The sequence below is a fragment of the Chiloscyllium punctatum genome, chromosome 38, assembly GCF_047496795.1.
Source record: "Chiloscyllium punctatum isolate Juve2018m chromosome 38, sChiPun1.3, whole genome shotgun sequence".
In the NCBI taxonomy this organism is placed as follows: Eukaryota; Metazoa; Chordata; class Chondrichthyes; order Orectolobiformes; family Hemiscylliidae; genus Chiloscyllium; species Chiloscyllium punctatum.
In genome coordinates, this window is record NC_092776.1 from 26,971,241 (window position 1) to 26,988,189 (window position 16,949).

At 40.5% G+C, this 16,949-nt stretch overlaps 1 protein-coding gene across 1 annotated transcript in view; it reads left to right on the top strand.

The window, feature by feature from the left end:
- The window catches only part of sec23ip (SEC23 interacting protein), a 136,097-nt gene that overhangs the window by 90,188 nt on the left and 28,960 nt on the right, over positions 1-16,949 (top strand). The window contains exon 16 of the mRNA XM_072557458.1: positions 10,790-10,975. Within this exon, the coding sequence (XP_072413559.1) occupies positions 10,790-10,975 (186 nt within the window). The remainder of the gene's footprint in view (positions 1-10,789; positions 10,976-16,949) is intronic.

Below are 16,949 nucleotides of genomic sequence, written 5' to 3' on the forward strand. Positions count from 1 at the left end.
TCTTATTTCTCAGTTCCACCCATGTAAGTTCACTGGACGATCTACCAGGAGTACCCTCCCCAATTACAGCGTAATGTTATCTGTAGCCAAAAATGCCACTCCTCCTCCTCTCTTGTCTCCCTTTCTATGTTTCTTATAGCATCTATAACAAGGAACATTAAGCTTCCAGTCCTGTCCATTCCTGAGCCACGTTTCTGTAAGAGCCATGATATTCCAGTCCCATGTTCCCAACCATGCCCTGTGTTCATCTACCTTACCTGTCAGGCCTCTTGCATTGAAGTAAATGCATTTGCATTTGTCAGTCTTCTCTTGTTTTCCACCAAGTTGTTGGCACTGGGAGTAGTCCAGACATTACTACTTTTGAGCACCTACTTTTTAACCTCCTGCCTAGTTTCCTATATTGACTCTGCAGAACTGCATCCCTTTCCATACCTATGTCATTGTGCACGTTGGCACCAATGAGTTTCTGCTGGTCACTCTCCCCTTTTAGAATATTCTGCATCCTCTCCCAGACATCCTTGACCCTGGCACCAGGGAGGCAACAATCCATCCTGATATCTCGCTGACGGCTACAGAAATGTATGTCTGTGCCCCATACTAGAGAGCCCCCTATTACAATTGACCACTTGGATCCTATTGAAGCACAAGCACTGGTGACTTGCAGAAGGAGAGGGGGAGATTTGGGAAGATAATGAGATGTAACCAAGTGTTTTAGAGGAGTGTCTGATTCAGTAAAGCTGACATGACAAGTGAGATAAATGTGTAAGAGTTTTTTTTTAAAGTAGTCAAAGAAACAGCTAATGAAGCAGACAGAATATTGGGAAAATAGATGGAAGTACAAGAGGAACGTTTGATCTTCAAACACAATCCAGCTATTTGACAGTACTTGATTACATGGTACAATGGTCCTGTCACAAACACATTTTGTTGTGTAGAATGCTGCCTTATATCTGAAATCTCTTTGTATAGTTTAATGTTAGCTAAGTGCATGCCTGAGTGGAGAGTGTTGATTTTACTGGAGGTGACAGTTACGGAAGAATCAAGTAGAAATGAAAATTTGATTTCTCAGGCAACTTTTTTGTTCATTCAGTGCATTGGCACAGTTCAACTATAGGTCACTTGTCTCAACTTTTATGTAATATAGACACAGCTCAAAAAATTAAGCTGGATTATCATTGGTGGTTGGAGAGCACTTCAGTGATTTAATATGTGGCCTGATGTGCAAATTAGGTGAAGCAGCTAGGTTCAAATCCTGAGCTTTTGATACTTCGATGATTGGACTGCAGATGACAAAAACAGCTAAGTTATTTGTGTGCTTAAAATGGATGTTTGTGGAAGTCACAGGAAGGCAGTATTGGTCTGACTGTGATATCCACTTCCCCTCAAATAAAATTAAAGAAGGAAGAGGAGAGAATGTAAGCAATTAGAGGTAAATATGGACATAAGTTTGTTCGCTGAGCTAGAAGGTTAGTTTTCAGACATTTCGTCACCATACTAGGTAACATCAGTGAAGCACTGGTGTTAGTGACCCACTTCTATTTATGTGTTTAGATTTCCTTGGTTTGGTTATGTCATTTCCTGTGCTGATGTAATTTGCTGTCCTTTTTCTCAGAGGGTGGTAGTTGGGGTCCAAGTCGATGTGTTTGTTGATAGAGTTCCGGTTGGAATGCCATGCTTCTCGGAGTTCTCATGCGTGTCTCTGTTTGGTTTCTTCTAGGTTGGATGTGTTGTCCCAGTCGAAGTGGTGTCCTTCCTCATCTGTAAGGATACTAGTGAGAGTGTTTTGTTTTCATGGCTAGTTGATGTTCATATATCCTGGTGGCTAGTTTTCTGCCTGTTTGCCCAATGCAGTGTTTGTTACAGTCCTTGCACGGTATTTTGTAAATGACATTAGTTTCACTTGTTGTTTGTATAGGGTCTTTCAAGTTCATTAGCTGCTAATTTAGTGTTGGTAGAAACCTATTGTCATTTACAAAATACCTTGCAAGAACTGTAACAAACACTACTTTGGACAAACAGGCAGAAAACTAGCCAGCAGAATACATGAACATCAACTAGCCATAAAAAAACCCCGCTCTCACTAGTATCCCTACATACAGATGAGAAAGGGCACCACTTTGACTGGGACAACACATCTGTCCTAGGATAAGCTAAATAGAGACATGCACGAGAATTCCTAGAAGCATGGCATTCCAACTGAACTCTATTAACAAACACATCGACTTGGACCCCACTTATAACCCTCAGAAAAAGAACAGCAAATGACATCAGCACAGGAAATAACATTCCAACTCAAAGAAATCTAAACACACAAATAGAAAGCGAGTCACTAATACCAGCGCCTGACCGAATGCAAACTGATGATGTTACCTAGTGTGGTGGTGAAGTATCTGAAAACGAACCTTCCAGCTCAGCGAGCAAACCTACAGGGAGAACCTCGACCTGAGCTACAAATCTTCTCAAAACGCGGAGGTAAATATCTTGCAAAATGAATCAGTAAATGTTATGTTTGTCACTTATAATTTAAATAAGCTATGTCTAAGATTAATCTCACTTCATGGTAAAAATGAAGCTGCAATCACAAATGTATTTTTCAAAATTATGGGGTAAAAGTATAAATATAGTTTGAGGTAGTTGAAGTTAAATGATGGTGCTGTTCTTGCTTTGACTAAGTAACAGAGTATTGACATACACAGATTTATAGTTATTGCTCTTTCAGTGCAACAATTTTCTTTATCACTTGCAGCAATGTTTGAGTTCTTTATTTGTTATGCAAATTAAGTCAAATAAAACCAACTCTTGATGGTGAGTTGATGCAGTACAAGTTTATTTTCTTTTTTAATTAGCTTTAGTACTGTTAATAAATATGCCCAAGAAATACTGAATTAGTCTGAACTGGGAGGTGATGGCCTGGTGATATTTTCATTAGGCTATTATTCCAGAGGCCAAAGTAATGCTCAGGGGACCCAGGTTTGAATCCATTAAGAATTAGGAAATAAGAGTGTGGTGGTGATCATAAAACTATTGTTCGATTATTGGAAAAATCCATCTGGTTCACTACTGCCCTTTAAGAAGGAAACTGCTGTCCTCACCTGGTCTGGGTTAATGTTTTACTTCAGACTAAGAGTAATGTGGTTGACTCTTAACTGCCCTCAGGGCAATAAATGCTGGTCTGGCCCACATCCAATAAATGAATAAAAACAACTAAAATAGATTTGTCTGAATGAATTTTAAGTTACTTTTGATTCTGTTAATAATTTTCTTTTAGGTAGTAAATTCTGTATGTGGACAATCATATTAAAAAAATCTTCTCTTCCTTCTGGTTCTTCTGCCAGTTATATAAATTGGTATCCTCTGGTTATTGAACCCTCTCAGGTGGGGCAGTTTTTTCTATTTGCACAATCAAATCGCCTGGTAATGTTGAACACCCCTGTTCAATCCCAACTTTAGTTTCCTTAGAGCTAAGAAAAATATATCAGTCTCCTCAATCTCTCTAAACTTTGCTGTATGATCTTACTGATAGATCTCTTGCATGTTTCCTTGAAGGCCTTGATGCCCTTTCTCAAGCAAGCTGCCCAGAATGGTGCACATTTCTTCAGCTGAAACCAGAAGAATGTTTTGTAAGCTTCTAACAAAGCTTATTTTCTGCTTTCAGCTTCTGCATAGAAATCCAATTTATAAAGCCTTAACAGTTGTATCAACTTGCCTTGCCACTTGAAGAGATTTGTGTATATAAATCCTCAGATTAATCTGTCCATGAACCTTACTTCCAATTTCCCCATCTAGTTTATACTCTTGACTTTAAAAAAAAATTCCTGAGATGTGGTCATCACTGGCTAGTCCAGTAATTATTGGTCATCTCTAGTTGCCCTTTGGAAGGTGCTGAGCTGGTTCTTGAACTGCTGCAGTCCATGGGGGAGAGCTATGCTCACAGTGCAGTTAGTTCCAGGTATTGACCTAGCAACAATGAAGGAATGGTAATGTATTTTGAGTCAGAATGATGCATTGGCTTGGAGGAGAACTCGAGGCGTGTTGCTCTCATGCCCTTAACCTTCTAGATGGTGGTGATCATGGGTTTAAAAGGTGTTGCCTGAAGGGTCTTGGTGAGTTACTCGAGTGCATTTTGTTGATGGTACACACCGCTGCTATTGTGGACTGATGATGAAGATATTGGATAAGTGCTAATCAAGTTGGCTGCTTTTGACGTGAAAGATCTCAAACTGCGTGAATGTTGTTGGAGCGGCATTCATCCAGGCAGCTAGAGAGTCTGTCACATACCTGACTTGCACTTTGTAAACAGGTTTTGCTGCATCGTTAGGTAGGATACTCGCCTTGGAGTGGCTTCTGACCACTATTTATATCACAAAATGGTTACAGCACAGAAGGAGACCATTCAGCTTGTGCCTGCGCCGGTTCTATTGCCTAGTACCGATCTGCTGCCTTTTTCCTATATGCCTGTATGCCTTTTCTGTCCAAATGTCATCCAGTACCCTCTTGAATGCCCAGCTGGACCTGCACCACATTTCCAAGCTGTACATTTTATATTTCACTACTTACTGTGTGAAAAAGGTTTTTCTGACACACTTCCTTTTCTCGCAAGTTACTTTAAATCTCTGCACTCTCATTTTTTTTCTCTCTAGCGAGCAGGAACAGCTTCTCCATATATACTTTACACAGCCTGCCAATGATTTTGAAAACTTCTGTCAAATCTCTTCTCAGCTGTCTTCTCTCCAAGGAGATAAGTCCAATGTTTATTTCATACTGGAGCTAATCTTGTAAATCATTTCTGTACCCTCTCTAACACAATGTGTCCAAAATTGTACACAGTACTCCAGCTGAATTCCAACAAGTGGTGTGTCTAAGTTCAATAATCCTCTTGCTTTTGCACTCTCCACCCTATTAATAAAGCCAAGAACATTGTGGGCTTTTTTAACTGCACCTGCTTGTCACCTTTAATGATCTGTGAACATATACACCAAGGCCCCACTGCCCCTGCATCCCTTTAGAATTGCACTGCCAAATTATATTGTCTTTTAACGATCTTCCTCTCTTATCTCTGCGTTGAACATTGTCTGCTACATACCCGCCCACTCCACCAATGTGTCAGTGTGCTTTTGGAGTTGCACACAGTCATCCTCACAGTTTACGATGAGGCTCACCTGCACATTTGAAATTGTTCTCTCTTCACCAAGATCCTAGATCATTGTATCAGCAAAAGTAGGGTCCCATTACACTGGGGACCTCCACTCTAAATCTTCCTCCAGCTCAAAAAATATTGATTCGCCACATGGCTGTTCTTGTTCAGTTTCTGGTCAATAATACCCCCTAGGATGCTGATAGTGGGGGATTCAGCAGTGGTAATGCTATTGAGTGTTAAGGAGCAATGGTTAAATTCTCTCTTGTTCAACCTTTTGAGACACTCCTGTTAGTTACCACTTATCACCTCAAGCCTGGTTTTTGGCTGGGTCTTGCTGCATATGGACAAGGACTGTTTCAAGAGCTGAAGATTTGCTAATATACTGAGCATCATGCAATCATCAAACTTTCTCACTTCTGACCTTATGATCATTGGGAAGATCATGAAACAACTGAAGATGGTGCGCCGAGGATATTAACCTGAAGAACTGTGGAACCTGTTAATGATGTCCTGAGGTTAAGAAGAATCTTTTTTACACTTAAATCTTGCAGAAATTCTTCATTCGACATTTCCCAATGCCTGCTTATTTCCGGTCTTCAGTTCTCATGTAATTTTAGATTGAGTCTTTATCCGTAAGTTTCAGAGTTTATATATAATTGTGATTACATTCTACAACAAGCTCTAATATTTGCATCACTGACATCTAGATTAATTTTTTCTATTTTTATTTCTTTTCCAATATTCCTTAAGTTTTTTTTAAACATAATTTAAATGTAGTCACTTCATTTCTGCACCAGTCTTTTTTGGGATGAGACTCGATTCTAGTCTACGTGAGTGAACCAGTTCAGAATACAGTCGTTCTACCGTGAAGCGCATTTCGTTAATGGAAATTTGCTATAACACGATTAACAAGTTGGGGGCATTGATTCTAAAACACTTAAAACATGTTGGCTGTAACTTGATTACATTGCCATCAGTTTAAGTGCTGTTTCTTTAATGTGATTTTTCTCTAATACGGGGTTGCACAAGAACACAACCATCACGTATAGAAAAACTATCTACAGATGAGGTGGACAGATTTTGAAATATCAGGGAATTGAGAACTATGAGGAGCTGGCATGAAAGGAGCTAAGGACTGGGCAGATCAGCCATGAACTTATTGAATGGTGGGGCAGGCTTAAAAGACTAAATAACCTACACATAGTCATTCAGCATGGAAACACACTCTTTGGTCCAACTAGTCCATGCCAACCATATCCCTCCAAGCCTTTCTTATTAATGTACTTATCCAAGTGTCTTTTAAATGTTGTAACTGTACCTGAATCCAGCACTTCCTCTGGCATTCCCCATGCGAACCACTTTCTAGATTAAAAAAAAAGTTACCTCTCAGGTCCTTTTTTAAACTTTCTCCTCTCACCTTGAACTACCCCCACCCTGGGAAAGTGCCCTTGCTATTCATCTTATCTATGCCACTCATGATTTTACAATAAGGTCACTCCTCAACCCCCTAAGCTTCAGTGAAAAAAGACCCAACGTATTTTTATAACTCAATCCCTCCATTCCTGCAACATCCGAGTAAGTCTTTTCTGAACTCTCTCCAATTTAATGATATCCTTCTATAGCAGGGTGACCAGAGCTGCACACAATACTCCAGAAGAGGAAGTTTATAAAATAATGAGGTATAGATAGAGTTGATGGTAATTGTCTTTTCCCTAGGATGGGGAATTTCAAGACTAGGGGGCACAGACATTTAGATGGATAGGTGAATAGGAAAAGTTTGGAGCGATATGGGCCAGGAACAGGCAGTTTAGTTTGGAATTATGTTCAGCATGGACTGATTGGACCGAAGGGTCTGTTTTTGTGCTACATGGCTGCATGACTCTATGACTAAGAGGCCTCACCAATTGGTACAATTTCAGTATGCTGTCCCAACCCCTATACTCAAAGGTCTGAGCAGCAAAGGCAAGTGTGCTAAACATCATCTTAACCACCCTGTCTACCTGTGACATAAATTTCAAAGAACTATGTACCTGAACCCCGAGGGGTGTCTTCTATAATACTACCCAGAACCCTACAATAAATTGCACAAGTCCTGCCCTTGTTTATTTTACTAAAATGCAATACCTCGCATTTATCCAAATTAAACTCCATTTGCCACTCCTCAGTCCTTTGACCCATTTGATCAAGATCTCTTTGTAATCTTAGAAAACCTTCTTCACTGTCCACTATATCACTAATTTTTGTGTCATCTGCAAACTTACTAACCATGCCTCCCATATTGTGATACAAATCGTTATATAAATAACAAACAAAAGTGGACCCAGTACCAATCTCTGTGGAACATCCCTGGTCACAGACCTCCAGTCCAAAAAAAAATCCTCCACCACCACCCTCTGTCTCTTACTGTCAGACTAATTGTACCCAATTGGCAAGCTCACCCTGAATCCCACGTGTTCTAACTTTGCTAATTAGTCTGTCATGCAGAACCCTGCTCCTGTTTCTTATGTTCTTCTGCCTTCATCAGTCCAACCTGGGGATTTTGCCTTTTTGCATTAAACAAGTTCACAGGAGACTCTGGCTAGCTGCTGCTTCCTGCCTGGAAACTGGATGATGAGGTGGCAAGGAACAATTGGTGCAGCAACAACCCTGACCCCTGGGCACTTCCTCCAGCCAGACAGGAGCTACAACAGACTGCGCAGTGTACGTGTAGCAGCAAGAAGGCACTGCCAGTGAGGGGAAGCCTCTCTTTATTAGTCCAGACCTCTCAAGTTCTGATTCACATTTCTGGCTGAAATGTCCAGCCCCACCAACTTGGATATTGGCTCTGCTGTCTTCCATGACTTTATAATTATGCGGAGGGTTTTGCAAGTGGAAATTTGCTGTTTTCTTTGTAGCAAAACTACATTTCAAGAAGTGATTTAGTAGTTGTAAATCACTTTAGGATATTTTGTACCTGAGAAGTGTATAATACAAATGTGAGCTTTTTCAAAACTTAATCTGTTGAATTTATTTTGAATTAAGATCTATTTAAATGTTAACATGGCAATCAGTCTAAATATTTTTCTGAAAATTATTAGGTAGTAATTTATGCAAACATTAAATCCATGAGTGGTATTTACTTTCATTATCCTCATCAGTATCTTTCTCCAAAGTTGTTTGGTTTCAATTATTATCCTAATTTCACAAATGCAAATTTGAGATATGTGATTTGAAATACATTAGTGTCTTGTCTATTGCAATATTAATTATCTGATCAAAGATTGTAAGACAGCCAGAGAGCATTCCAACTTTGGCTTTCTAAAACAGCAAGTAATATGATTCTTCACTAATTAATTTGGAGATAACACCATTAATCAAAGTTTAATATTTTATGCACGAATTTCCCATTTATTAAAGTGCTGCAGCTAAAAGCATAATTTAAAATAGTGTTTTGACTGCCCTAAGTTTGTAAATAATTTAAATAATTTTAAAACAAACTTAGATGTAGATTATGTTTTGACTGTAGATTTGCCTTCTGTGATTCTTTCAGAAGTACTTCCTCCAAGACACTTCAAACTGCACTTTCAAACTCCCAACCATATCCACACTGGCCCTTCATTAATTTTAATATAGCACCTCACCTCTGTTTTGCTTCCAGTCCAGTCATTTCTTTAACTTTACTAAAGTAACTCAGCAGGTCTAGCAGCATCTGTGGAGAAAAAGCAGGGTTAATATTTCGGGTCTATTGATCCTCCTTCTGATCGTCCAGAAATTTGTCTTTGTTTCAGATTTACAGACTCCACGGTTCTTTGTTTTCTTTTTGTTCAGTCATTTCTTTAGTCTAAAGAACACACATTTGAGTTTAACCAGATAAGAGGTTGGTTGGTTGACAAAAATGGATATTGGATCATGCCTTGCTCTGCCAAAATGACATACTGCTTTGGTATTATTCTGAACAGCAAAAATAACCGTATGCTTTTGTGCTAATAGATGTCTACTTGAACTCCTCTCCCTACCATTTTTGAGCTTATCTCCAACTATTGCCAGTACCTCACAACTTCATTGGTACTGCGTTATAAGCCATATGCTAATGTGCCTTGTCTGCTTTTCCCTCTCTCCTTCGAACGCTTCCCATGCAAACATAACCCAAAACCTATCATCTTCCTCATTTCCTTTCCAAGAACAAACTGTTTATGAGATTGGCCTCCTACTTCATGGCCCTCATTCCAGCAAACAAAATTCCTTTCATCCACTTCATACTCAATACATGGGGAACATTACCACCTGCAAGTTCCCATCTAAGTCACTTTACCATCAGTATTGCTGGGTCAAATTATTGGAATTCACTCCCTAATCACGTTGTGGGTTTACCTACAGCACGTGGACTGCGGCTCACCACCACCTTCTTAAGGGCAACTAAGGACAGGCAATAAATGCTGGCCCAGCCAGCAACACCCACATCCCATGACTGAATTTTAAAACACTGTCTAAATGATTCTCTCTCAATGTCTGTGTCCCTTTCAAACCCGTGCTCCCAAAATACTTTCAAAAAATACTTTCCTTTGGCTCTGTTCTTGCAAACCATTATTGAATGTGAAACTTTATCTCTGGCTCTTTTATCTGGAAGATTTTCTTTGATAACCACTGACAAAAGTTTCTCATTTAATAAGTAATCCAACATTTTTATGAATCCATGCATCATTTTGTCCCCTTGAGAAGCTTTGGATGACAGAATTCAACCAGTCTCAATTTAGCCACCAAAACAAAAATGCAACTAATGTTTCTAATATCTCCACTACTTTAACTGGACATTTTGGATGTTTTTACTCCAAAAAGAATTCTCTAAATCAATGCTAACTCTGAGCATTGTTGCAAATCTGGAATATTTGCTGGGTTGGAGAGAATATTTTAGCTTTCCATAATATATGGTTATTTTTCTGACACATCAAGCAATGTGACCTATCCTTTTGAAAATAAAAGTGCGTGCTTTTCAATTCTACAGTGACTTTGTCAGCATATTTGGGAACATCAGTGACTGTGTGTCTGAGTGAATTTGATGGGTGATAATACAATAAGAATTTGTATTTACTAGCAACTAGAAGTCCAAATTCTAACTCATTGAATTTTCCACTGTATTCTTCACACTCATCCTCATTTGTTGTGACCTGCGCTGCTGCTGTGAGAATTGGTGCTGTAGATGCTGCTGCTATTTTTCATGTATTTAGTGCATGCCTTCGTGCACTTCTGTGAAATTAAAATAAAAACTGTATGTATGTGTGTGTGAGAGAGAGAATGAAACTGACCACCTTGTAACATGTTCCATTTTTTAAGAGTTCAGTTTCTCTTACAAAATGACCTGTTTCTAATGTACACTGATCCCGTAAACGTTCCTTTAAGTTTATGTTATATGAACCAAATCTGAAGTATTAATCAATTATTCCACTTGGATCACTTATCATTCTTCTAAACACAAGTAGAGGAAAAGGGATTACATCTTGCCTCATCTCAAAGACGGTATTTACTGCTGCCTTTTAATATTTGATTGTTCTTCTCAAAGCCGAGCTAAGTTTGTCAAATTTTCATTTGATATTGCTTAGTGAAAGGACTACGATGATGCAGTTGGGTTTACTCCCACATGGATAAGGCATTAATTTACTTGCTTTTCTCTTCCAGAGTTGAAGGAAAGTCTGTCCCGCATGGGCTCAGATTTGAAACAAGGCTTCATTAGTTCTCTGAAGAATGCCTGGCAGACACTGAATGAATTTGCACGTGCTCACACCTCTTCAACCCAGCTGCAAGCTGAGCTAGAGAAAGTAGCTAACCAAATTAAAGAGGAGGAAGAAAAGCATGTGGAGGAAGGTAAATGTTGTCCAGCACTTTGAAACAATTTTAAAATTGTAGTACATATGGAAGGATGCATTTATTTACACAAGGATTACTGAATTCCTTTAGTGCTCTGTTCATCCAACACAGTAGGAGAAAGTGAGGACTGCAGATGCTGGAGATCAGAGCTTAAAAATGCGTTGCTGGAAAAGCGCAGCAGGTCAGGCAGCATCAAAGGAGAAGGAGAATCGACATTTCAGGCATAAGCCCTTCTTCAGGATTCAGCCTGAAGAAGTGCTTATGCCCGAAATGCCGATTCTCCTTCTCCTTTGATGCTGCCTGACCTGCTGCGCTTTTCCAGCAATGCATTTTTAAGCTCATCCAACGCATTGCTATGTTTATGAATGTGTTTACATTGTCCACATTTTAGAGAGAGATTCTTGGCGCATCAGGGAAATAAGGGAGAAGCCATTGCTGATGATGGTCCATCTATTTTTTCGATAAGTGTAATGAAATCGTGCAAGGATAGTGTCGCAGAGTAGGATGAAGAAGTCTGGCATCAGAGGAAAGGGAAGATGTTTTGATCAATCTTGCTGTAGGAAGCTTGAAGAGGAAAAGGAAGTATAATGCATCACAATTGCAGAGCGCATCTGTCATGACTTTGGTTTGTTTCACACTTTGAACAGTTTGAAAGCTGAACTGGAGAGATTGGAGCAAGAAATTATAGAAATGATGGGTATGCAGTTGAGAGTTGACAATATGCTGAAGGAATAGAGACAGAAGATATCAGGCATTATTGAAAATGGAAAGATAAGTTCTTAATTTCACAGGTATGGAATGTTAATTACATTGTTCAATGGTAGATGCATAATATGTGAGAATGGAGAGCAGTTAACCATGCCGTAATTGGGATAGTATGTTTGGAGGTTGCATGAGACAGAAATGCAAAAGAAATCAAGTAAGCAACAGATGGTTCTTATCGCCGAGATGAGCTTGGAGAGAGTTAGAGAGGATAGTTTTTTTAAAAAAGGAAGTAACAGGTTCAAGGTGAAAGTGGTTAAGGGACAAAATATCTAGTCTCCGAGTAGTAAGGCACAAGGATTGATTTAAAAATGCAGCTGCCTAGACAGTCTCTGAACTTGTCGCTGGATAAATTTAAGCTTCTTGTACTTGAGTTTGAAGTAAGATGGAGAGATGCCAGTAACATTTATTCAGAATGTGAACATTGAAGGGTGAATGTTAAGACACATTCCCCATAATTTTCTTTCCGGCTGCACTGCTTTGTGCCGCGATCGATATACCATTGTGCTGCACTGAACATTGGAGTGACTGTGTGCATGTATATGATGAAGCAAGTTGACAGGTGAAGAGGTATCTTGAAAGGAATGGGGATGTGAGAACTAAAAGTAAAGCTTTGGCATCAGTAGATTCAAGTTTCAGGAAATGGACAGAAAGATGGTACTGCTGCTGATAGTAATCAGTCGCATTTAATTTTAATACTGTCAGTGCTTTGTATATACGTGAGGTAGAGACAATAGACTCTCTGCTAATGCTGCCTCAGCACATCACAGCCTGCAGATGTGCTAAACACCTTACCATGTTAATTTGTCTTCCATTTCATATAACTATAATCTGACAGATGTATCAAATGAAACGGTCAAATGATAGAATGCCTTACTGGCTATCTTTTTGAAATATAGTTTTAAAACTGCAAGGTTTGATTTTGCCTTCTCTTTTTCTAATGTGCTTTAGTCACTTATTTTATTTTCATATTGATTCGTATTATGTCTCACTGCACCAGATACAAAGTTATTGACCTCACCAGAATTAAAAATATGTTTTTCCTTTCTCTGAAGACCTGGTTTTTATGATCAGAGAAGGATAAAAATATAGTTTGCCTCTTACAGAGATAGGAAGAATGATAATTGGACTGTATTTTGTTTGAAACAAAGTTCATTCATTTATTTGATTTAAATTAGAATTGGGATCTCGGTGATCTGATATTATTACTTTGTGCAACTGAGACTTTCGACATTTTAACCGGAGTATCGCTACTAGGCAGAGTTTTTATTTTTGCCCTTGGAATATGGGCGTGAGAGGCTAAGCCTGCCTTCTTGAACCATGTAATCCTTGAGGTTGTTCAGAATTAATAAGGATAATAGATATGACATGAGACCTCTGTAATGAGGCTGTGTTTGCAGCCAACAATACCACTAGGTGGAGCACCACATGCGCATGCTCCAAATCACATTTGTTTTGACTTACGAGATAGATGCAGGAGTCACAGTCATAGAGTCATAGTGATGTACGGCATGGAAACAGAACCTTCGGTCCAACCCATCCATGCCGACCAGATATCCCAACCCAATCTAGTCCTACCTGCCAGCACCTGGCCCATATCCCTCCAAACCCTTCCTATTCATATACCCATCCAAATGCCTCATTTAAAAATTGCAATTGTACCAGCCTCCACCACATCCTTTGGCAGCTCATTCCATGCACGTACCACCCTCTGCGTGAAAAAGTTTCCCCTTAGGTCTCTTTTATATCTTTCCCCTCTCACCCTAAAACTATGCCGTCTAGTTCTGGACTCCCCGACCCCAGGAAAAAGACTTTGTCTATTTATACTATCCATGCCCCTCATAATTTTGTAAACCTCTATAAGGTCACCCCTCAGCCTCCGACGCTCCAGGGAAAACAGCCCCAGCCTGTTCAGCCTCTCCCTGTAGCTGAGATCCTCCAACTCTGGCAACATCCTTGCAAATCTTTTCTGAACCCTTTCAAGTTTCGCAACATCTTTTCAATAGGAAGGAGACCAGAATTGCACACAATATTCCAACAGTGGCCTAACCAACGTCCTGTACAGCCGCAATATGACCTCCCAATTCCTGTACTCAATTCTTTGACCGATAAAGTAAAGCATACCAAACACCGCCTTCACTATCCTATCTAACTGCGACTCCACTTTCAAGGAGCTAAGAACCTGCACTCCAAGGTCCCTTTGTTCAGCAACACTCCCTAGGACCTTACCATTAAATGTATAAGTCCTGCTAAGATTTGCTTTCCCAAAATGCAGCTCCTCGCATTCATCTGAATTAAACTCCATCTGCCACGTCTCAGCCCATTGGCCCATCTGGTCCAGATCCTGTTGTAATCTGAGGTAACCCTCTTCGCTGTCCACTACACCTCCAATTTTGGTGTCATCTGCAAACTTACTAACTGTACCTCTTATGCTCGCATCCAAATCATTTATGTAAATGACAAAAAGTAGAGGGCCCAGCACCGATCCTTGTTGCACTCCACCGGTCACAGGCCTCCAGTCTGAAAAACAACCCTCCACCACCACTCTGTCTTCTACCTTTGAGCCAGTTCTGTATCCAAATGGCTAGTTCTCCCTGCATTCCATGAGATCTAACCTTGCTAATCAGTCTCCCATGGGGAACCTTGTCGAACGCCTTACTGAAGTCCATATAGATCACATCTACTGCTCTGCCCTCATCAATCTTCTTTGTTACTTCTTCAAAAAACTCAACCAAGTTTGTGAGACATGATTTCCCACGCACAAAGCCATGTTGACTATCCCAAATCAGTCCTTGCCTTTCCAAATACATGTACATCCTGTCCCTCAGGATTCCCTTCAATAACTTGCCCCCCACCGAGGTCAGGCTCACCGGTCTATAGTTCCCTGGCTTGTCACCGAGGTCGGGCTCACCGGTCTATAGTTCCCTGGCTTGTCACCGAGGTCGGGCTCACTGGTCTATAGTTCCCTGGCTTGTCCTTACAGCCCTCCTTAAACAGTGGCACCACATTTGCCAACCTCAAGTCTTCCGGCACATCACCTGTGACTATCGATGATACAAATATCTCAGCAAAAGGCCCAGCAAACACTTCTCTACTTTCCCACCGAGTTCTCAAGTAGACCAGATCAGGTCCTGGGGATTTATCCTCCTTTACCTGTTTCAAGACATCCAACATTTCCTCCTCTGTAATCTGGACATTTTTCAAGTTGTCACCGTCTATTTCCCTACAGTCTATATCTTCCATGTCCTTTTCCACAGTAAATACTGATGCAAAATATTCATTTAGTATCTTCCCCCATTTTCTGTGGCTCCACGCAAAGGCCGCCTTGCTGATCTTTGAGGGGCCCTATTCTCTCCCTAGTTACCTTTTTGTCCTTAATGTATTTGTAAAAACCCTTTGGATTCTCCTTAATTCTATTTGCCAAAGCTATCTCATGTCCCCGTTTTGCCCTCCTGATTTCCCTCTTAAGAGTACTCCTACTTTCTTTATACTCTTCTAAGGATTCACTCGATCTATCCTGTCTATACCTGACATCTGCTTCCTTCTTTTTCTGAACCAAGCCCTCAATTTCTTTCGTCATCCAGCATTCCCTATACCTACCAGTCTTCCCTTTCACCCTGACAGGAATATACTTTCTCTGGATTCTTGTTATCTCATTTCTGAAGGCTTCCCATTTTCCAGCCGTCCCTTTACCTGCGAACATCTGCCTCCAATCAGCTTTTGAAAGTTCTTGCCTAATACCGTCAAAATTGGCCTTTCACCAATTTAGAACTTCAACTTTTAGATCTGGCCTATCCTTTTCCATCACTGCTTTAAAACAAATAGAGTTATGGTCGCTGGTCCCAAAGTGCTTCCCCCACTGACACCTCAGTCACCTGCCCTGCCTTATTTTCCAAGAGTGGGTCAAGATTGCATCTTCTCTAGTAGGTACATTCACATACTGAATCAGAAAATTGTCTTGTACACACTTAAGAAATTCCTCTCCATCTAAACCCTTAACACTATGGCAGTCCCAATCTATGTTTGGAAAGTTAAAATCCCCTACCATAACTACCCTATTATTCTTACAGATAGCTGAAATCTCCTTACAAGTTTGTTTCTCAATTTCCCTCTGACTATGAGGGGGTCCATAATACAATCCCAATAAAGTGATCATCCCTTTCTTATTTCTCAGTTCCACCCAAATAACTTCCCTGGATGTATTTCCGGGAATGTCCTCCCTCAGCGCAGCTGTAATGCTATCCCTAATCAAAAATGCCACTCCCCCTCCTCTCTTGCCTCCCTTTCTATCCTTCCTGTCTCATTTGTATCCTGGAACATTAAGCTGCCAGTCCTGCCCATCCCTGAGCCATGTTTCCGTAATTGCTATGATATCCCAGTCCCATGTTCCTAACCATGCCCTGAGTTCATCTGCCTTCCCTATTAGGCCCCTTGTGTTGAAATAAATGCAGTTTAATTTATTAATCCTACCTTGTCCCTGCCTGCCCTGACTGTTTGACTCACTTCTGTTCTCGGTCGTACCTGCCTCAGATCAATCACTTTCCTCACTATCTCCCCGGGTCTCAACCCCTCACCTTACTAGTTTAAATCCTCCCAAGCAGTTGTAGCAAATTTCCCTGCCAGTATATTAGTCCCCTTCCAATTTAGGTGCAATTCGTCCTTCTTGTACAGATCACTTCTACCCCAAAAGAGATTCCAATGATCCAAAAATGTGAATCCTTTTTCCATACACCAGCTCCTCAGCCATGCATTCATCTGCTCTATCCTCCTATTCCTGCCCTCACTAGCTCGTAGCACTGGGGGTAATCCAGATATTACTACCCTTGAGAACCTCCTTTTTAAATTTCTGCCTAACTCTCTGTAATCTCCCTTCAGAATCTCAACCTTTTCCCTTCCAATGTCGTTGGTTCCAATGTGGACAATGACCTCCTGCTGGCCCCTCTCCTCCGTGAGAACATTCTGCACCCTCTCTGAGACATCCTTGATCCTGGCACAAGGGAAACAACACACCATTCTGCTTTTTCTCTGCTGGCCACAGAAACGTCTGTCTGTACCTCTGACTACAGAATCCCCTAACACAATTGATCTCTTGGAAGCCAACGTACCCCTCATTGCATTTGAGCCAGTCTCAATACCAGAAACTTGGCTGTTCGTGCTACGTTCCCCTGAGAATCCATCACCCCCTACATTTTACAAAACAGCATACCTG